The 22,275-nt window shown below is 59.5% G+C and overlaps 1 protein-coding gene across 2 annotated transcripts in view; it reads right to left on the reverse strand.

Annotated features, from left to right (window-relative positions):
• Window positions 1–21,548, reverse strand: part of SRRM4 (serine/arginine repetitive matrix 4) — a 51,316-nt gene extending 29,768 nt beyond the window's left edge. For both annotated transcript variants that reach the window (XM_075434467.1, XM_075434466.1), the window contains exon 1: window positions 21,418–21,548. In XM_075434467.1, the coding sequence (XP_075290582.1) occupies window positions 21,418–21,548 (131 nt within the window). The remainder of the gene's footprint in view (window positions 1–21,417) is intronic.
• Between the last annotated feature and the right edge of the window lie 727 nt (window positions 21,549–22,275).

The following is a 22,275-nucleotide window of genomic DNA, read 5'->3' on the forward strand; positions in this document are numbered from 1 at the left end:
CCCCTTTTCTTTCTGCAGGTAGGACCTCCTGCGCCGCTGTGAAGGAGAGCTGCGGGTTGCTCTCGGGCTGCCTGCGGCAGGAGATGCTCCTGCAAGGCTCCAGAAAGTCCCCATTTCCAAGCCAAGCTGTGTCCCAGCATGGGCAGAGATGCCACAAGCATCATGCAGCCAAGGAGCAGCTGATCAGACCAGCAACCCCAGACATCTTCCTCTGCATTGAGGGTTCTAGCTCACCAGCTCTGCAGAGATAGCACTAGTTTTATATTCTGGTAGAAAAAGAGCTTTTGCATTTCAAATGCCATTCTCCAAACCTGCTATTGCATTGCCAATACCTCACCCCATCCTCATCCCATCTCCCTTGCCAGCACTCAGGTGGAAACAAACTTCTGGCAGCTAGGAAACAGCCCTCCTCCCCTCTCCTTCAAATAGGGTGCTGGGCCAGTAAACACACCTCGTCCTGCTGAAAGCCCAAACTGGAAAACCTGGGACAGCCCAGCAGAGCTAAGGGGAACCACCTGGGCCAGGCAGGTGCCTGCGAGAGCCCTGGGGAGACCATGAGAGCTGGCGAGGAGCAGAGACAGGCAGGGAAAGCCTGGGGTGAGAGGTCTCCAAGAAACACCAGGGCTTGGTCAGGGCAAGCTGAAATGGAGAAAAGCAGCCAAATGGAGAAAACAAACCCAAATGAGCCCGAGTCCAGACACTTGGGAGGAAAGCAGATAGGTTTCCAGGCCCTGCAGATGTTTATTTCAAAGAACGAAGAGCTTAATGGAAAGCCATAAACCATACCCGGCAGGGGCACCGAGAACGCTATGGCTTTGCTGTCATCCCGAGTATTATTCAAATAAATAAAGCGAGCATTGGCATGTCCAAGCCCAGCCTGGCTGTGGGGTGGTACCGGCGGCAGGTTGGGCTCAGCTGACAGTGAAAGCGTCCCCGTTTCTTCCCATTATCGTTTTGAAGCCAGTCTTGGGAACGGGCTGTGGGTGCTGCTTTGGGGTTTCGCCATCCCCAGGTCAGCTCTGGAAGGTCCCGCTGGTGTGCCTGCCACCCAACCTACCTCCTCCTTTTGGAAAGCAGCGTGCCGAAGCCCCCAGGCCACGCGGTCCCCGCCGGAGCAGGGGGAGGCTGGGATGTCCTCCTGCCAGCCATGCAGCCACTGTGGCTCAGGGATGCTGGGAGGGTGCTTCAGCTGCAGAGGCCATCACAGCCATCAGACCTGCGCTGTGGGTTGGGAACAAGGGGCTGGGGCCAGCCGCACGCTGCACATGCTGGGGGTCAAATGGGGCCAAGAGGGTGGTTAAAGAGCAAGGGGATGGTAAAATGGCACATCAGCCCCAGGTAGGGGGCCCAGAGGCTTGCACGCCCCGGGGAACATCCTGCTGCCTGCCCCAGCCCTGAGCAACACTTTTTGGGGCTGGAGTTGGCACAGGAGCACCAAGGGTCACCCCTCTCTGTCCACCTGTGCTTCCTCTCTCAACAAACTCCCACTTTTCTCTGATAGCTGGCTCTTTCTCGGAGCCCATTTTGTGATGCCTGAACACTCGAGGAGTGCATCAGCCAAATACAAGCGACAGGGGTCAGTGGGGGGAAGCTGGGCGAAATATTGCTGTCCCAGGACATGCTGGAGGTGACGGTCCCTCTGGCTTTAAAAATCTATTACTCCGCTTGCAATAAATCCCTCAGTCGCTTCCCAACATCTATGTTATTTTTTACCATCCGGGAAGCTACATGGTTAATTGCTTTCTTTGTGCAAGCTAATTAGCTTGTGGCCTTTCCCGAACCCCTTTTAAGAACAGCCTTCTGAGGCTCAGTCATTAGGATCCATTAAAAATGTCCCCAAATTAATGACCTGTGCAAAGTCTGGGCTGGATCAGCTCCAGCAGCGGAGGCAGGGGGGGTTCCTCCCCGGGCTGGCAGCGTGTTGGGGCACTGCTGCCTGGCAGGAGGGACCTGGGCAGGGGCGGTGATGTCCCTCTCACCCCGGTCCCCGCTCCTGCTAACGAGATTTTCAGGTCCTGGGGTTAAAACATATTGGCCTTGAGGCAGCCAAGGACTTCTGTCCTGCAACACGCTAGGAACCATTTCTTCTGGGCTTGGAAGTAATTATTGATGGAAATAATTATTCTCCAATCCCATCAAAGGCTGGCTTCAATTCAACCAAATGTTCTCCTCTGATGAATGCTGAGAGTCACTAATGCTCTAAACTGGCTGGTAATCCCCCTGCGTTAAGCTCCACAGACATTGATTAAATATATATATAAAAAAATAGTGCTTTTTTTGTTGTCTTTCTTGTTTTTCATGACTGATACAAACGTGCTTGCAGTTTGGTGTGAACAATTACTTTGGCCTCAAAGGAGAGGATTATCACACCTTCTCCTGCCGGTCTCCGCCTGCGACAGACCGGAGCAAGCCTCCGTGGGTGGTTTACTGGGGCCGGACCCGGGAGGGCAGGGGGGACGCTCACGCAGGGCTCGCTCAGCACAGGGGCTGTGCTGCCCGCAGAGGTGCGTCCCGGAGCAGGCAGGAGGAAGAGGAGGCAGGGAGGATGCCCAGGGTTTGCCCTGCTGCGGGGCAACGCTGCTCCTCCATCGGAGTGAGGACTGCAGCCTCTCTGCCCAACGTCTGGGTCGCGTGTTGGTCCCTAAGGACGCACTCCTGGTCACAGGTAACCAGACCAGGACAAGGCAGCTGCCCACCCATTCTGCCTGCCCTCCAAGTTTCTCCTTTTCCATCAGACAATTGGATTGCTTGCACCCATTTTTCTTTTTCCTTTCTTTCTCCCATGCAGAGATCCAGCCTGTCCCTCAGACCCGTCCGAAGGCAGCATCCCTGCTCCTGACGGGGAGGCCCCACGCAGCAGGGCACCCGCTGGGCTGCTGGCACCCAGCTCAGAGCAAAGCATGCCCCATGCAACCTCTCGCCACGGACGGCTTGCCGTGTTCCTTCCCTTCGCAGCCGTCTCCAGTCCAGGAGGGGTTTTCTGGGCTCGTGGCAATTTTTGCCAGCTTTTCAGCGGCTGGAAGGGAAGAAGCAGGCATGCAGGGCTCTCACCTCTCCCACCAGCCCAAGCCCTTCACTGCTGTTCACAGCCCAGCCAGCCCATCTCCGCATTTTGATATCAGATTTGGGCTCTCCCATGTTTTCCTACCCTCACAGAATGCATTGACGGCAGAGGGGAAATGATCTATTGCTACGCTAATAGAAACGATGCAGAAAAGGTCACTGGTGGGAAACACCCCAAATATTCGTAATGTGAAGGCAATTGAAACCACCGTAAAACACTGTGGCCATGTGGAGGAGAATGGGACGGGTGACGACAGGCTGGCTGTGAGGTGGGGGGGGTCCCTGTTTATTTTCGCTTCCCACCAGCCTTTCCCAACGGCACGGCACGTTTCTGAATCCCACTGAGCTCCCTGCTGGTGGCACTGCCCGCAGAGCTCTGTCACCCAGTGCCACCCCATCCTGTCCCCATTCCCCGGGGGGCTGGCATGTCACACCGAGTTTGTAGTGGCATCACGGAGGGCAGTGAACCACGCAGCAGCCCCTGTGCTCTATAACGGCTCCCTTTGGGACTGGACATCACCGTTTGCTGGGGAAAGGTAGAAAGCCACTGACAGACTCCGCAGGAGGGTTTTGCACCGGGTGTCGTACCGGCGCCCGAGGTGGCCGTGCACACAGGATGAGGCCACGGCTCTGCAAAGGCCAAGGAAAACGCAAGACCCAGGAGGTCCCGGAGGGTGTTTGCAAGATCTGGGAGATAGAATCATGGAAGCACAGAATGCTTTAGGTTGGAAGGGACATTTAGAGGCCATCTAGACCAACCCCGCTGCAGTGAGCAGGGACATCTTCCACCAGACCAGGTTGCTCAGAGCCCCATCCAACCTGGCCTGGAATGTTTCCAGGGATGGGGCCTCCACTACCTCTCTGGGCAACCTGTTCCAGTGTTTCACCACCCTTATCATAAAAAATTTCTTCTTTATATCCAGTCTAAATCTACCCTCTCTTAGTTTAAAGCCATTACTCCTTGTCCTATTGCAACAAGCCCTGCTGAAAATACTTTCCCCATCTTTCCTGTAGGCCCCTCCAGGCACTGGCAGCTGCTCTCAGGTCTCCTCAGAGCCTTTTCTTCTCCAGGCTGAACAGCCCCAACTCTGAGCCTCTCCTCCCAGCAGAGGGGTTCCAGCTCTTGGATCATTTTTGTGGCCTCCTCTGGCCCCGCTCCAACAGCTCCAGCTCTGTCCTGTGCTGAGGGCTCCAGAGCTGGACACAGGACTCCCGGGGGGTGTCTCACCAGAGCAGAGCAGAGGGGCAGGATCCCCTCCCTCGCCCTGTGTCCACGCCACTCTTGATGCAGCCCAGGGCTTGGCTGGCCTTCTGGGCTGCCAGTGCACGTTGGTGGCTCATGTCAAGGTTTTCATCCACCAGTACCCCCAAGTCCTTCTCGGCAGGGCTTCTCTCAATCCCCTCATGCCCCAGCCTGTGTTGATGTGGGGGTTGCCCCGACCCAGATGAAGGACCCTGCCCTTGGCCTTGCTGAACCTCATGAGGTTCACACGTGCCCATTTCTCGAGCTTGTCCAGGTCCCTCTGGATGGCATCCTGTCCTTCTGGTGTGTCAGCCACATCACTCAGCTTGGTGTCATCTGCAAACTTGCTGAGGGTGCACTCGATCTCGCTAAGTCATTGATGAAAATGTTAAACAGCACCTGTCCCAGTACAGATCCCTGAGGGACACCGCTTGTCACCGGCGTCCATTTGGACATCGAGCTGTTGACCATCGAGCCGTTGACCATTGAGCACCACCCCTCACCCCCCCCCCCCCGCCACGGGTGGATCCTGGCACCCTTCGCAGAGGATGGGGCAAAGGCGTGGAGTGTTTGCTGCCCTGGGGAGCCACAAACCATCCCCGTCCCTCCATCCTGGGCCGCTGCGCTCGGTGCCGTGGCCAAGAGCTATCTCATCAGGTGGTGAAACATGGCACTTGGTGACGCTGAGCCCGGCAGTGATGTGCAGTCAGGGGGAGGGGGGGCGGTGTTGGGTGGCCACTTGCAGTCCCTGTGGGCTGGCATCACCACACTGCTGGGACGGGCAGCTGCCCTCCCCTGCCTGCAGCTCCCACACCCCAGACGGGCTCCTCTGCCCCGGCCCTGCCGCAGGCTCCTGCCACAAAGCTTTCATCAATCATCCTTTTTGCTGACAGTAGCTTCTTCTCGAGAGGAGAGAAAAGCAGAAAATTGCCTGCGTAGTGACCTTTCAGCTGCCAGACCCCATCACCAGGCCACGTTCCAAGCTCAGCAGCATCGTCCCTCGCCTCCGCCAGACAGGTTCCAGCAGCCCCAGCCCTCCGGGGCCTGGACGCAGCTCCTCTGCCCTTCCCAGCTGCTTTCCAAGCAGCAGCGTAAGCACAGCATGGCCGGATCGTGCTCACCAAGCCTTTTCTTTTTACCACTTCTTTTCCTTTGCACACGCGGCTGGGTTGGGTGCTGGATGGCGGCCGGGCAGCTGGCTGCAGGCGTGAGCACGACCCCGGGCACCGACTGCTCTTGGCAGAGCTGCACTGACAGCATTCCCAAGCTCAGGACAGAGCGTTTGGGAAAGCCAATACAGAAACTTTACTACCTTGCCCTTTTCAGCCCTGGCTGGCTCCGTGTTCCCACCATCTCTACAGTCCCCGGCGAAAAGGGAGGAGCGGCTCCAGCCAACCAGAGCCCTGAAAACGAAAAAGGTTAAAGCATCTCTGATGAGCCTATTAGTTGTGAATGTTTCACTGGCATTAAACCAATGATGGATGCCTCGCCTGGGGACCGGGAACATCGGCCCGTGAAAGGACACAGGCTTCGGCAGCAGGCACACGGCCCCGAGGGGAAGCGGGAGCAGCTCCTGCGCCCGCAGCCGCTCACACCAGGGATGCTCTCACAGTTCCTCCTGAGTGCAACAAAGCACATGGACACGTTGACTATTTCATCTTTCCTCTCCTTTCCTCACCTGGAGGTTTAGGTGGGTTGGGGTTTGCTCTCCCACACCCCCCTGCCATGGCCACCTCCAAAGCGCCTCTGCCCCGGGCTCTTGGCCCCGGCGAGGGTGGGCTGAGCGGCTCACACCATTTCTAAAACCCACCGCTTTGGGCCAAGAAGCCTTTTGGCGCTGGCAAAGTGACCCTTTTATTTTCTCTCTTGCTTTCTAGCTTTGCTCATCTGATTGAAAAAGAAGATGGTCAAACCGTTCCTTTGTCCCAGGAGAGGGAGGGGGCAGAAAAGAAGGTTGCAAAGACATTTCCAAGCAGAAACTCCAGCAGATGTGTTTACGTAAAGCTCTTTGAAATAGGCACTAAAAATACCTCTTCAGAATTAGGAGACGGGGAAAATTGTAAGTGCTTCCCACAAACACACACACACACAAACACCCCATGGCAGGTTCCTTCCCCACCTCATTCAAACCAGTATTATTAGTGCGGCAGGAGCCCTGCAGTTTGTTATTGAAAATTAGAATAGCAAATCACCGAGATATTTTCCCTGATTACACAGACTCCAAGCCAGTTCAATTTTAATCTTCTCCCCGCTATTTTTTCTGTGCATCAGCAAAGGTGCCAGCTGCAGAAAAGCGCGTGGTTTTCTTGAGGCAGTTTAAACACAGAAGAGAGATACAATTCCGTAATATAAATTTTTCATACAATTTTTCTGCCAGCCGTTACTCGCCTCCCCCTCCCGCTCCCAGGAACCCTGCGTCCTGCTGCAAGCCTGTGTGCGGCACTGGCTCCTTTTGCTTCTTGAACTCCAGAAACGTTAGACGACCGCTCTTATCACATCCCGGGCCAAAAAAGCAGCTTGGATCTTTATTTTCCAGCAGTTGATTGGCTACGCATGGTTGAATCAGAACAGAGGAGCTTCCCTGCTGGAAGGGGCCCCGGTAGCGGCATGGGGTCAGTGCCAGATGCTTCGGGGGGTACGGTGCGGGCGCAGCCAGCCAGGAGGGCTCCGTCCCAGGCACCGGCTGAGCAGCACGGGACGGACGGCTCTGTCGGAGTGTAAAACTCCACGGGGCAAAGCGATGCTCCCGTGGGCTGTCTTAGGTAGAGCCCCCCATGGCTGGGTCTCCTTCTCCCTAGGGATGCTTCTCCTGCCCGAGCACCCGGCTGCCTTGCAGGGCTCGGCGTCACCCTCCCATGCTGCCAGCAATCCGGGACGGCGGAGCAGAGAGAAACCCAAGGAATGTGGCACACGGTTGTATCATTTCTAAAGGAAACCTGGACCGCTGCCCCGTCTCGAGCGGTTTGTACGGCATCTTGTGCCTCCCATGCTGCTGGCTCGGAGGTCCCTGCGGTGCTTCGTGCCCGTCGGCACCTGCACGCCGCCGGGCCAGGCTTGCTCTCCAGGGGACAATCCTGCGCCTTCCCTATCCTCAAATACTCCTCCCTAGACAAATACCCTGCAGGTTCCCATCCCTGTAAAGCAGCCAGTTTTCTCCGCAGTCAGGGAATAGGAAAGGAGGAGCCTTGGCTTCTCCCTGCTGTCTGCAAAGACGAAAGTACCGATGTTAAACCCTGAGCTGCACCACGGCACAGCAATCCTGCACAGCCGTGACCGCGTTTTGGGGGACTCCAGGCTCCCGAGTGACCCTGGTGTGGCAGGGACTGGTCTGAGGAGGGCCTGGGGCCGAGAGCTTCTGCTAACCCCTGCCACGGCCCCACGGCCAGCCACGAAGGGCACTGCTATTGCCCGTCCCTGCCAGCATCCCCCAGGCAGCCCGGAGCAGCCGTGGGGGCAACCGCTCCTCGGTGAAGGGGCAAGAGCTGACGGCCAGGCACGAGCGCAGCCCTAAGCAGCCCTCGTAGAGCTTGCAGTTAGGAAAAGCCTGGATCTGACCTCAAATTTCTCATTAATTGCTCGCCCACAAGAAGCGCAGGGTGAACCCAAGCCGGGCAAAGGGCAGGGCCATGGGCTGGGCAGGAGCCCAGCAGCTGTGGTCAGGCACTTCCCAACACAACGCTGAGAACTGGAAGCCGAGGAGCACCAGGAGATGACACAATGTTTTAGGGGGGTTTAAATGAAAAAAAAGACAAATTGAAGGATGTCCCAGAAAAAAAGCGCTTTGCCACTATCTGCAACGTGGTCAGGCTGGAAAGCACCCTCACGTGTGCACAGCGCCGATCCCCCCACCCCGGGAGCATCCCCTCTGCCACCGCTGCAGCCCCGCTTCAAGCCAAGCCCCCGTGGCAGAGCCTTGCTTCGGAGCTGGCTGCTGCGGATGGGGCCACGCTTGCACAGAATTTCGCAGTCCCTCACACCGGTTAATCCGGGGCCTTTGGAGACGGATGCCGCATCCGCGCCCTCAGTCATTACAGGAACTGCCGAGTCCCTCCTCTGTCCAAAAACCCATGCTGTTTGGCGTGGCGAACGGCAGCGAAATAGTGTCTTTGCCAATAACATAGCTTGTTAAATTTTAATCAAATAGGGGATTGTAAGCACACAGTTACCAGGAGCTCCTGGGAGCACTGAGAGATAACTTTAAAAATGAATTAGTAATAAGGCACATTGGAGACAGCAAGGAGAAGACGGCTGGAGATGATCCACTTGGGCAGGGATACTCCCTTTGCTGCTCACACAAAGCTTTTCTCCCTCTCCTTTGTTTTTTTTTTTTTTAATTGCCACAGGAAGAAGAGGCAGAAACACACTGGAGGTCCCAACACTCGGATAACTCCAGAAACCCAACCTGTTCACGCAGCTGCCGCCTGCCTGCGGAGCTGCCCCGGGAACATCTCCTGTTGAGAAGGAAAGCACGGAGCAGACCCAGGCTGGGGACAGGGACACGCAGGTCACTGCACCCGGTTAATAAACCACCCCCCGGGCCACCCTGTGAGCCGGGACATGGGCACGTGTGCCTGCCTGCAGCTAACGAACAGCAATCCCCAGGGCTCGGCTTGAAACCGCTCCAACACTAAAAAACCGCACGAACCCCACCAGGATGATGCATGGGTGCACCCGGATGAGCTGAGGGGAGCCCCACGAGCAGCCAGCTCGAGCAGTTTGCTGGGTTTGGGGGGCTCCAGCGACATGAGGGTCCCTGGACACCCTCCTGTCCGGTGCTCGGCTCCCGAACATCCATCCCGCCGCGATGCCCGGGGCCAGGCAGGGCTGGGACAGCTCAGTGACGCCGTGAGGAGCAGATGTCCCGGCGCGGGGACGCGTGGGCAGAAATTAGCTCCCGCAGAAAGGAATTAAGCAACAGATTTCTTCTGCCGGAGAGATGAGCCTACGATGTTCCCAGCCCAGGAAGGGAGGGGGCAAGTGGGCTTTAACCCCCCTGCTACACACTGCTGGGGGCTTTTTATGGCCAGAGGGGCCCTTTGCCTCCCTGTATTGCATCTCCTGAGTCAGCTGAGCTGGGAGATTCCCAAATTGCGGCTTCGTGGGTGGGAGGGTTTGGTTTGACTGCAATTCTCCTCCCCTGTAACCCCTCCTGGTCCCGTGGGAAACACCTCAGTGGTCTTGCCAGCTGCCCAGGATGGACTGGTGAGGGGTTTTTAAGTTAAGGAGAGTTTCTAGCAGGGAAGACAGGTCCTTTCCTCCTCCCACCACACTCCAAGGAGGGAGAGGTTGGTGTGGCCGTGCCATCCCTGCCACACGGCAGGCACCGGGGTGCTCGGTGCTGCAGCACCCAGGGCTGTTTGGGGCTCAGAGACAGAAAGACACCTCCCTCTCCGCTCCCAGATCTTGTTCCCAACCATCCACAACACTCTGCAACTCTGAATATTGTTTTAAATCCTCCCAGAAAGGAAAGGGGAGGCTATTAACTGGCTTGCTGCTCCCTAGGAGAAAGGTTTGGAGGAGGCAGGCAGGACGCTGGGCTCCTGGGACCCATGGCAGACCCTGCCGGCAGGGGCTGCAGAGAATCATTTCACTTTTCGGCACCTCCATCTTTAATTGGGTGTAATAATAATTTTATTGCTTGCTGAGATTTGTGAGGCTGAACTAATGTTTGTAAAATGCTTTGCTGTCCTCAGCTGAAAGGCAATCCAGAACAGCAAAGCCCCAGTGTTCTTCACATTTGGATAATCCAGAATTATTCATAAACAAAATCAAGATTATGCAAATATATTCATTACATCTCAAAGTACCTGCAGGAAAATAGAGGAATTGGTCTTGTTAACAATTACATAAGTGTGTGTCTAAGCATGCACAGCCCCGCGCGCCGTCGATGCTGGGGCACATTCACCTGGGACTCGGCCCAGGACCTCGGAAGCGCTGGAGAACAAGGGCTCAGCCCGTGCAAAGTGACCGTCCCGTCTCGATTTTTGGGTGTCGTGATGCCCCATGGCAAGTGACAGCGCCCGGCGCAGAGCCCTGAGCCCCACTCCAGGGTCCTGCCAGCTGCTCTTCAGCCGAAACACGGAGACATCCCCAGCGTCCCCTCCGCACCCATCTGGGACAGCCCTCCCACAAAAACCATCACCTTATTCCAGCCAAAACAGCCTTTCCTACCCAAATCAGGATTTTTACGGTACACACAGGGCCGGGAGGCTGTGGAGGTGGGATTTCGATGCAGCCCCCTTGCTCTGGACCTGCCCTTTTTGCCCTTGCCCTGGTGCGAGCTCGCACCCAGCTTGGCTCTCCGCAGCGCAACGCGACCGTCTGTTCGGGGTGTGCTGGGAAAAAGGGGAGAGAAAGGTGCGTTGAAAATACCGCATGGTTTAATTAATGCCACATGCCTTTCAGTCCATAGGTTGTGTGGATTGTTAATTATTTTTATAAAGAAAATAATTAGTCCCAATCAAGGCAGAAGCTCTCCAGAATTACAGCTCATTAACTGCTCTCACATTTTTCTGTTCTATAAAAAGTCGTGGTGCTGATGAAAATTATAGACCCTTGGAATCAGCATTAAATACAAATTCAGACAGTGTTACCATCCTATTACCATCAACCGCATCGACTTGGCTTCGGTAATTGCAGCTGGAGATGAAGCGCAGGGATTTCTGCTCTATGTAATCCCCAAAAACGAGCACTCTACCCATTAGTTTGCCAGAAACAATGTGACACCAAGCCCTGACTCGGCTAAGTACATCCCCGAGGAGGTGACAGCCACCAAGGAGAAAGCGGAAAGCAAGGCGGCGTTGCTGGGGATGGGATGATGAGGGTTGCTCAGGTTTGGTTCAGCTCTGGCTGGCGGCAGGACCATGCAGGTCTAGCGCTGGTCTAAATTAGGAAGGTGAACCCACTAACGATGTGACGAATCTGTCCTATGGGCTGGGGTAGCAAAGCCACCAGTCCAAGGGGTGGAAAGAGCTAGGAAATGCAGAGGGGACAAGGAGCAACCTTTAAGCAGTGGGATTATCCTCATGGGACTTGGGGAAAATAAGACGCGGAGGGATGCTCTTGTCGGGGATGTGGGAGCACCCCCAAGCATCTCCCCACGGACCGTCCTGGTCCAGGCGCCGTGCTGGGGCTGGCTCTATCGAACACCGCAGAGGCCTCGCTCAAAGCCTAATTGAGAGAAATCACAGCATGTTAAAGGGAGTCCAGGTCAAATCAATACCGACGCGGCGGGGAGGGCGAGCAGGGGGAGCGGAGTGGCGGCCGTGTCCCAGCGTCCGCTCTGCAGGCAGCGAGCAGGCTGCGGCCATGGGCATCGCTGCCCGCTCTTCTGCCGCGGAAAGGCAAGCTGAGACCTGCCGTCCTCTGCTCCGCGCAGGACAGACCCAGCAGCAGCACAGGGTGAAGGTTGGCAGCGGCAGCCCGTGGCGCGGAGGGGGCAGGGGAGCTGTGGGTCCTCAGGATCCTGCTTTTCACTTTCTATTAATCAGGGACGAATGTGCCTTCAGTTGCATTCACAGCCAGCCAGCTGCCAGCTCTTGGGCCCACGAGCTTCCACCGCAAAATTAACCCACCCCTCCCCGCGGCCACAGCTCCCATGCTGAGCGCCTGCCCATGAGCATCCGAGCCTGCTTGGAGGGATGAGGATGGGGAAATCAGGGCTGTGGGTGGGAAAGCCACTCCGGGGGAGCCCCCAAGGGCAATGGGGGAGTAGCTACTGCTGCCAGGCATTAAATAGCGGGAGCCAAACCTGCTGCTGGTGTTGTGGCTTTAGCTCTGTCCCTGCAGGTGCTGAGATGCTCCAGGCTGAGGGCAGGGACAGGGGCACAGCCACACAGCCCAGGCACAGCCCGGGGCAGGGATGCGCCTGGAGCACGAAACGGCTGCGTCTGCCAGCCTGAATTCTCCAAAATATCTAAAAAACCCCTCCAAAACATCCAAAGGACATCCTTTGCCTGCACTGGCTCCTAAACCACAGAATCACAGAATCACAGAATGTTCGGGGTTGGAAGGGACCTCTGTGGATCAGCCAGTCCAACCCCCTGCTGAAGCAGGGTCACCCAGAGCAGGCTGCACAGCACCGCGTCCAGGCGGGTCTGGAATATCTCCAGAGAAGGAGACTCCACAGCCTCCCTGGGCAGCCTGGGCCAGGGCTCCGTCACCCTCAGAGGGAAGAAGTTCTTCCTCGGGTTCAGCTGGAACTTCCTCTGCTTCAGTTTGTGCCCGTTGCCCTTTGTCCTGTCGCTGGGCACCACTGGAAAGAGTCTGGCCCCGTCCTCCTGACACCCACCCTGCAGATATTTGTAAGTATATATTAGGTCCCCTCTCAGCCTTCTCTTCTTCAGGCTGAACAAGCCCAGCTCCCTCAGCCTCTCCTCGTAGGAGAGATGCTCCAGTCCCCTCACCATCCTCGTAGCCCACATGTGGGAAATGCTCCAGTCCCCTCACCATCCTCGTATTCCCACATGTGGGAAATGTTCGGGAGAGCACAGGGACCGGTCCAAAACCATGCCAACGACTTCTCCAGCCACGGGACAGGATGGCAAACTGAGCCCCTGCGGAGATGCCACCAACATAGACCGTGGCCTGCAGAGCTTGGCTCCGCGCAGGGACCCCCCAGGGCAGCTGGGGTCCAGGGACACAGGGCCAGAGGAGGTAACCAGGAGATCACGTCCATCCTCGATGAGGAGGCACAGGGCACACTCCACCACTCCCTGGCCAACACGGGGCTGACGGGCAGACAAAGGCAGGGATGGGGTGGGCGGCTGCGGCAGGCAGATAAACACGGAGCCCATCCCATGTGGCAGGGAAACATAGGCTCCTTTGTCACTTTGGGATTTTTTTCCTGTATGTTCCTGATCTTGGAGTTTTTTTGGCGAATAAAACCCCCATCCCTTGGAAGAAGCAGTGCTGAACCCACGCGTCACAAACCTGGTTGTGCTCTGATCAAAGCAGGGGGGATTTGAAGAGAGCAAATGCTTTATAGGCAGCACGTTCCCAGAGTTCAACCCCCAGCCCCAGGGGGAAATCAGCCCAAAACACTAACTGCCTCCCGCCCTCGGCGTGCCACAGCCGCGGCCATGCCTTGCCCCTGCTCCGCTGACGGCAGACGACGGAGTAGCGGAGAATAAGTTATGATATATTTACTTGCTATTAAGGATTGGTGTTATACACACACCGCTTTGGCAGGCAGTTGGTTATACGGCAGCTCCAGCTGACCCACAGATTAATTCAGCAGGTGGTCTTTAACTGTGAAATCTCTCTTCACGCACAAGTATTTCCCTTGCTGGGCAATAGCTAATTCTTCATCCTGGCAGTAATGTAGCTAAAATCACAGCCTCCTACCCTGCTCTCTTCCAGTCACACCCCAGCACATGCGGGCACAGAGATAAATTCAGCACAACCAGCCTATGGCCAAAGTGCCGGCGAGTCCCACCGGGACGATGCGCTGCTGGAATTTGGTGTTAGTGGCAGAGAAAACCCCTTTTCTCATGGCGGCCCGTGGGTCTCGGAGTATTTTCAGCCACCTGCATGCGAGACGGGCATCTGACCCCAGCCCTGGGACCCAAGGTCTTTGGAGCCCGTGCCAGCACGTCGCAGCAGGACCCTGCCCGCGCTGCCCGCCCAGGGGAAAACAAGGAGGTGCCCTCGCCGGTGCCCCCTCTCCCACCTCTGCCCCCCACAAAGTCCCCCGCTAGGTCTGGGCAGCAGCAGCTATTTCTTCTTTCATTAATGATGAGACATAAATTAAAAATAAAATGATAAAGGGGTCATCAGCAAGGCCGTTAGCTCCAACCTCGCTGCCTCCTGCCTCGGCCGCAGGCTGGGAGACCCAGCCCAGCCAGCCTGAAACACCAACAGAGTTTTTTGATAGAGTTTTTTTTCCCCGCTTTCATTTTTTTTTTTAAGCCCTTCCTGCAGTCCTTGCTGCACTGGCAGGGAAAGCGTTCCCACCGCGTGTGAAAAAACCTGCTATTTTTAAACTCCCAGTGTTTGTCAGCGCTTTCGGCTCGAGCGGCTGATGGAGAAGCCAGTTTTGCAGCAGCCGGTGCCCCGTGGAGGGCTGCGTGGCCTTTGCTGGGCGATGGTGGCACCAAGACCATCAGAGCCCCCGCGTCCCCCCGGCACGTGCCAAATCCGCACCACACCAAAGCCCCGTTAGGGAGGCTGCGCCGCTGGGATCCACCGCCCCTGCCAGATTTCGGGCATCACGACCTCTGCGCCTTCGCACGCACCTCTAAAATCTGCAAGTGGGGCTGTGGAAGCCAACTGGCTCCCGGGGTTTGGCGTTTCTCCCTGCCCTTCGCTGGGAATGCCGAAGGGCTCCCATCCAGGCACCAACCCCAGCCCTGTTTTCCGGCTGGTGGCACCACCGGGGATCGGGGCCAGAGGAGGACCCAGGGGGCTGGGAGCTGCGTGTGGGTCTCCCGTGGGGCAGGGCAGGACTGTGGGTCACAGCAGACCCATGCTTTCCTAAAAACAAAGAGCTCCTGGGGGCTTGAGCCGGATGAGGGTCTGTGGCAAAGCCCCGGCACACCGCCTGCAGCCAAAAGGCGGGTGGGATTCGCTGGCCAGGGTCGGGCTTTGCAACGATGAGGAGGTTTCAGCAGCCGCAGGGAAAAAAGGAGGAAAAAGAAAAAGAGAGAAAAGGAAAGGGTGGTCATGCACGAAATGATTTCATTTCAGTGATGCGGGGTTTGCATTTGATAAGTTCATCTTATAGAAAAATGTACGCACAGAAAGGTCCAGCCACCAGACACAGAGACGTGCGAAGGGACAGGGACGGAGCTGAGCAGAGCAAGGCAAAGAGAAAGAGAATTCCCCCAAGCCCAGGGACCCCAGGGAGAGTGGGGTCCGCAGAGCCCTTTTCTAGGGACAAGCTGCAGAGGGGCTGGCTGCTGCAGAGGGTGGAGGCAGAATGGTGACGGCAAGGAGACAAGAGTGGCTACAGCACCCGGGCGTGGGCAGAAGCTCCTCAGCAATCCCTCGCACCAGGGTCATGGCTGATATTTATTATTTATGGCCTTGCAGCCCTAAATATTTATTAGCTACACCTCAAGGGAGGGATGTGAAAGCGTGCGTGGGGTTCCAAAAGCCGTGCTCTCCTGGGTCTCCGGGGACGGGAGACGAGCAGGGACGGGGGCATGGAGCTGGTGCTGCTACAGGGGGATCTGCCAGCTCGCCCCGAGCTGGGCAGGGATGGACCCAGCCCCACAAGACCCTAAACTGCCACATTTGGCCCTGGCCTGCTGCTCCGTGCTTCGGTACCGCAATGAAACAGCCTCGCCCAAGCGCTGGGAGGGTGCTGAGCAGGGAGGGGACCCCACGGCCAGCACAGCCCCCTGAGGTGCCAGATCCTGCTGGGGCCGCATTCACAAACCTGGCACCCACGGCCGAGCCCCGGCGGCATCAGCAGACGTGGGGACTCCTCGGCAGCCGGGGGAGCGTCCGTGGGCATCTCCGTTCAAGGGTGAAATCAAATCTTTCTACAGAATGATCCTCCAGCTGGCCAGCCAACATTCCCCCCGCTTTTGCTTCCTTCCACCTGATTTCATCCCTCGTCTGAAGAGGAGGATGAGGAGAGGAGATGGGGTACAGGTGCTTCCCCAGAGACGGGGAAGCAGGAAGCCCCCGGTTCGGGGAGAGCTCGTGGTTTCCCCATGAGACTCCGTGAACCTTCACTCTGAGCAAGGGCCAGGTTGTGCCCGCATTCTTCCTGGCGAGTGCGGGAATTGGAGCCACGGGGCCAAGCTGAGCCCTGAGCAGAGCATTCAGATAAACTGTTCCGGGTCAGAAATCGCCCGTCCTCCAAACCACAGCGTTTTCCACCGCTCTGCTGCTTTCCAGTCCCTGCAGCACCGGTCTAGGGACAACCCGTGGCCCCACATCTGCTTTTGGGACCTTCTAGTTGAAGGTGACAAAACCCCACGTGACTGCAGCAGTGGCAGAGCAGGGAGAAGAGGTACTTTTGGGGGTACCCAAAGTCTCTGAGAAGTCCCCATCTATGAGCTTGAGGTTCCTATGGGGGCTTCCAATGGCCCCTTTCCCTAAATCCTCAGGTGCTTGCACACCAGCCCACGCTGATGCACAGGTCGCTTGGCTAAAGGCACCCATGGGTGCTGAGCCTGGCTGTGCTGCCCGGCACTCACTGCATCCCACCCTGCCTGGTACAGGTCCATCCCACCAACGTGCCAGCAGTGCCACCGCTCTGGGGACAGAGGTGTCTCCCACCCCCGCAGGGACACGGTCCCCAGCACCGGTCCAGCGGAGAGGCAGATGGATGGGGCTGGGGGGAAGGAGGAGGAGGAGGAGGAGGAGGAAGGCTCTGTGAGCAGCATGGAGGGGGTCTCGCAGACATCCACGGCTCTGCCCATCGCTCAGCTCCCCCCAGCCTCCCAGCAGCTCCCGAGCTGCCTAATTAGCTCTCCCCGCTCGACGTCCAGCTGGAGCCGGAGGGCAGGGGCAGACAAAAGCCTCCCTATTGACAGCCCCTCTGAGGAAGGGGCTTTTCTTCTCCCCCTCCGCTTTTCTATTCAAGCCCCTCTCCCCCCGCTTGGGCCGGGGCCACGGGCTCATTAGCGCTTGTGCTCGTTGGGCGCGGGAGGGAGCAGATGGCAGCCAGGCCTCCACGCCTCTCCTCGCAGAGCAGATGCCCGACCAACAAGGGGGAGGATTAACGGGAGCAGGGGGCCCTGGGCACAGGGGCTTCCTCCCCAGCAGCACACCCCAACGTGATGCCCAGTGCCTGCCAGCCCGCCGGGGACGAGCAGGGACGGGGGCCACCGAAACGTGGCTGGGAAACCAGAGGTTGGGATGGGAGAGAGCTGGTCCTCAGCCCATCAGGGCGTCTCCTCCGGGGTCACAAGTCACTGTGAAGGCCACGGGGGAGTCACAGCCGCCTTCTGCCACGGCTGCTCCTGCCCCGTCCCAGCGCAGCCGCAGGGACACACCACCACCCTCGTAGCACCCATGGGGACCCATCTCCAGCATCACCCGCCAAGGCAAAACAGGCAGTGAAACTGCGCTTAATCTCACTTCAGCAACACGGCCCTCCCTCCCGCTCAGTGCACGGCACATCCCGGGGGATTAAGGGTTAAAGCACAAATCCCCTGCGCTGCCCTGATGTGACCCACTTAGACCATCTGCCAGGGAGGGATGCAGGAGCCTCCTTTCTCCGAGCACTGCCAGTGCTCACCCGGCATCGCTGGCTGCCCCAGGAGCTGGCACCGGCACCCGCAGCCCCCGGCCTCGACGCTGCCCTCGCTTTTCCCGTAGAAGCGTGTTTTGGCTGATTTTGGGGTTGCTGAGATGGGGCAGCCTGTGCCATGGCTATCCGTGCCTGGCAGTGTGGGAGCACGGAACCCTAACACCCCCGAAAGCATCCTGCCAGCCCCTGGATTGCCACCACCTCCGGCTCCCAGGAGGACCCTGGAGCATCTCCCGTCCTCGCCATTGCTGGCCCCTGCGGGCTCCCCGGCAGACGGGTGCTGGTGAAACACGCGGCAGCGCTGGGAGAAGTCAGGCCACCGAGCGCGAAGGGGTTCCCAGCCATCACGCCGTGGCTGAGGTCACGGCCAGCGAGGAGACGCGGGCAAAAGCCCTGCCAGGAGGGAGGACACGGGGTCCCCAAGGGCCGGGCTGAGACCGGTTGCACCTTTGGCACGGGAGGTTTAAAGAGCTTCTCAGTTTGCAAGAGCCGAAGCCCCTCGCAGCTGCCATCGGGTGGGGACTGCAGCATCCTTACGGACCAGGGAGAGGGAGCGAGGGCACCCTGGCTCAGCGGAGGAGCTTGGGGCAGGGTGGGGGGTCCCTGTGCCAGCCCCCAGCCCTCCCAGCCCCAAGGCCCCTCAAACCACCCCAGGATTTTGCATGTGCTGGAGCAACCACCCTGCAAAGGCAAGCACAGGGGGCTGCCCAGTCCTGCCCAGTCTCCCCACACCGCCGGGTCCCTCACCCCCAGCCGCAAAAGCACGGCCCCAGGCTGCACAGCAAAGCCCTGCTGGGCCCTGCGTGGGGAAAGGTTAACTGGAAAAGTCCCTTTCCCCATCACCTCCGCTGGTCCTTTCACGCTGCAGACTGGTCAATAATCCATTTACTTTGGTAGAACCCCGCTCCGGGCAGGGAGCTGCATTGGGCCGGAGTCAGCAGCCCCCCCAGCCCCGGCAGGACGGGAGGGAAGAGACTGATGTATTCTTTTGTTCCAGGATGAACCCTGGGCTTAGCAGAGCTTTAACCCTCCAAACATCCCAGAGAGCTTGAATTTAGAATGAAGAGGCTTTACCTCCAGGATCAGAAGCAAGGAGGTGGCGAGGAACAGGGCACAGGGAAGAGCCGGCTGGAAGGGAGGGAAATAAAAAAAAAAAAGAAAAAATAATAAAAAAAAAATCACCTTCTACCCAACGAAACCCACCGCTGCCTCCCGAGGATGTGGGATGGAGCTCCTAGCCATGCCCAGGGCACCCTGCGGGGGATGGGCTTGGGCTGTGCCCACTGTGGGGGCTCCTGGCAGGACCCCCACGCCGCAGCTGAGCCGCTTGGCACCCCACAAGGGCACAGGCTTGGCCAGCAGAACCGACGGGGAGACGGGCTAGAAACCATGCCACCGCCTCCACGGCTGCGGGAAGCGCAGGGCTGGATCCAGGGCAGAGATTCGCGGGTGTTTGGAGAGGAGCAGCTGTCAAGTGTGGGAGAAAAAAGAAATCCAGATGGTCATCTTAATTTTTCATTCGGCTAACTGGTCTCCCTGTCTCCTCTCTGGTGCACTCCGCTCGCTGGCGCGGCAGTCATTTGCTCTTAAATTAGCCGGGAGGATCGTCAGGGAAGGGAGGCCGATCTGAGCGGCGGCACAGTGAAACCTTCAGGAAAAACCAAACCTAGAGCGGAGCCAGGCGCGGAGACGGCTGCGAGAGGAGCTGCCACGAGCCTTGGGGCCGTTCTCCCAGGGGATGGGGAGCAGGAGCCGGGCGCTGGCTACCGCTGGGCTACGAACCTGGCACCAGCTTGGGGTGCTGGGGACATTGCCACGTACCCCGATGGGGACCCACTGGGGATGCGAGATCTGGCATCTCGCACGTGCCACCCTGCCAAGCGAGCAGCCTCGGGCGCCCGGCAGAGCCCCGTGTGATGCCAGCCGAGCCGGCAGCCCGGACAAGAGGAGCCAGGGACCGCGGTCTCTCTGTTCCCCCAGCCTTTGGCTTCGGCCCCCCGGCAGCAAAGCCCCTCCACGGCACGGCAGAGAGCACAGCAAGCGCCCCGCAGACCCCCCGGGAGACCCCCGCCGTAGGCCGACACCTGTAGCGAGGGTGACGGCGCAGATGGCCGCACCGCAGGGAACATCCCGGGACCCCGGCCGGCGGCACACGCTGCCGGGAGACAAAAGGAGCCGGGCTGTGCCGACGCGGGGACCCGGCGGCATCGCGGCCGGCTGCGCGGAGCTCAGCCCCAGCCCTGCAGCATCTGCCAGTGCCGAGGTGCCAAACGCAGCCGAGCCGAGCCGGCGGGTCCGTCTTGCCGCGTGCCGATTGCTCCTGACCCCCGCGCAGACGGTTCCTCTCGCGTGGAGCTGGCACTGCCAGTGAAACCGAGAGGCACGCGCCTGCCGTAACTTTTGAAGGGAGCTGCAAACGCTCCCGCCCGCGGTCCTAACGCGGGCAGTCCAAGCGGCAACCCAACGGGCTGCGCAGAGCCCGGTGCTCGGGCTTGCTGCATTCCCCCAGGGTCCTCATCACCTGCCGCGTTACACCTCCGCCTGCGAGGTGCGGGACAGCGTGGCTCGCTCGGGCAGATTCGAGCGGAGAGTTTGTGTGTGGGAGCCAGCACCCAGCCCCGACGGCCCCTTCGGGTGCCGACTGTCGCCCAGCGCAGGGCTGGGGAGAGCCGCCGTCGTTCCTTTCCCCCACGAAGGCTGAAGCCCTGCCTGGAAACAAGACTTGCTCTTCTCCCTTGGAAGCCTAAGGCACGCCCTTCCCGATTTCCTACCCTGATTAACGGCAATCAGGGCGATCGGAAAAATTCAGCTGGGCCGCGGGAGCAGAAGTGACCCCCCCATCGCACGAGCAGCAGGACCCCCATCCCCCTCGCTGCCGCGGCTCACAGCCTCCGCCGGCACGGGAGGCATCTGAAGTGGGTCCCTGCGAGCTCCCTGCTCCTCAGCGCAGGCTGAGCCCCCGACGCCCAGCCCGCCGCAGACCGAGCCCCTCTCCTCTACCCACCCGTCGCCTTCGGAAAACTTCGGGTTGTCCCCCACACCGGTGGGAAGCAGCGGAAATACAGAGCGAAAAGAGAGGAGAACCAGCAAAAGCCTCCTTTCCTTACAAAAACAGCACAAAGAGGGTATTTTATAACCAATAGTGAGACCGTCAGCAAAATCAAACCGGTCTGAATTAGAGAGCGTGTCCTTGCTGGGAAGCCACCCAGATCCTTGCCCATGCCATAGGGTGGGCACAAGCGGCCCCCTCGCCCCGTCTCACGGGTTTTGACCCTCGCTCCGGCAGACACGGGGGACACCGGCGGCCCTGGGAGCCGGAGGAACAGGGCCAGCAGCCACCAGACGCGCGAAGCTGAGACTGCTCAGCGTTGAGATCGGGGGACGCCAGACCCGCAGCCGCCCGGGTCCAGGGCTGCGTGCGGGTGCCGTGGGGGGCAACCAGTTGGGGGGGGGGGGGGGCTGTTCCCCTCCCCGGGCATCGCCTTCCCAAGGGTCCCTGGCCAGGGAGCGACGCGGAGACACACCGACAGCAGGACACGCACCGCGGGGGTCTGCAAGGTGGGGATGGAGGTGACCGCACATTCTGGCTGATGACTCCCCACCGCTGCCCCCCACTTCCATAGCCCAGCTAGAGCTTTGCAGACCCCCACCCCACTCCCCTCGGGAGGCAGCCAGCCCCCGGCTCCACGCAGCACCGACCCAAAGTTTCCCAAGCCCACTCCCCCCCCACCCCGGGAGCACGGCACCTACGTGGGGAGGGGGTCCAGCCAGCCCCAGGCACGGGGGGAACCCCAGCTCCTCCAGCCCCTAACTGGGGGTGTGAGAAGGAGACCCTCGTGATGGGGGGTACTAACCGGGGATGGGGAGGCAGAATGGGGTGGGGGGGTGTCCTTGACCACCTTACCTGGGCAGCGGCTTGCGGGCAGTGATGCTGGCCACGATGATGCTCTCGGGGCGCGGCGTGGCCACGGCTTTGAAGGTGCCACGCCAGAACTTCTCGAAGAGCTGCTTCTCTCCCTGCTGCACGCCGGCCATGGCCCCCCCCCGAGCCCCCCCCCCCGGCTCCCCCCGGCGCTGGCCGCTACATCCCCCCCCGGCCCGGCTCGGTACCGGGAGCCCGGCCCGGCGCTGCCCCGGCTGCCTGCGAGGAGCGCGGCTCCAAACCCCCCCCCAGACCCCCCCGCCTCCCGTTTTGTGCCGGCGGGGCGGGGAGAGGGGCCGGGCCCGGCTGCCGGCCCCTCCCCGGGGCCGCCTCCCGCAGCTGCCGCGCCCGGAGCCGCGGGGAGCCCGGTGCGGGGACCGCCACCCCCCCGCGGGGCTGCCCCGGCTGGGGGGGGGGGGTCCCTCTCCCCCCCCCCCTCAAAGCACGGGCTGCATCGCTGGCTTTGGGGGCTCCGACATCTCCCGAGGGGAGCTCCGACATCTCCCGGGGGGGCTCCGACATCTCCCGGGGGGGCTCCGACATCTCCCGGGGTGGGGCTCTGACATCTCCCGGGGGGGGGGCTCTGGTGGTCCCCAGGATGTCCCTCGCTCCATCGCCACCTTCACCAGCCGAGGAGCCACGTCCAGCTTGCTGCTGGGCTGGGGGCACCCCCCGCTTCGCCCTTTGCGGGGCACGACCCCCCCGGGGCAGAGCACCCCACGAGTCCCGGTCCCCCGGCGTGGCTACCAGTAGCCTTTGTGTTTGCCCACTCCCAGCTCTTCACCGGACACGGGTGAAGGGAGAGCCACCAGCTCAGATGGCCCAGGGAGAAATGAGCAG

Source organism: Opisthocomus hoazin, chromosome 13, assembly GCF_030867145.1.
Source record: "Opisthocomus hoazin isolate bOpiHoa1 chromosome 13, bOpiHoa1.hap1, whole genome shotgun sequence".
Lineage (NCBI taxonomy): Eukaryota > Metazoa > Chordata > Aves > Opisthocomiformes > Opisthocomidae > Opisthocomus > Opisthocomus hoazin.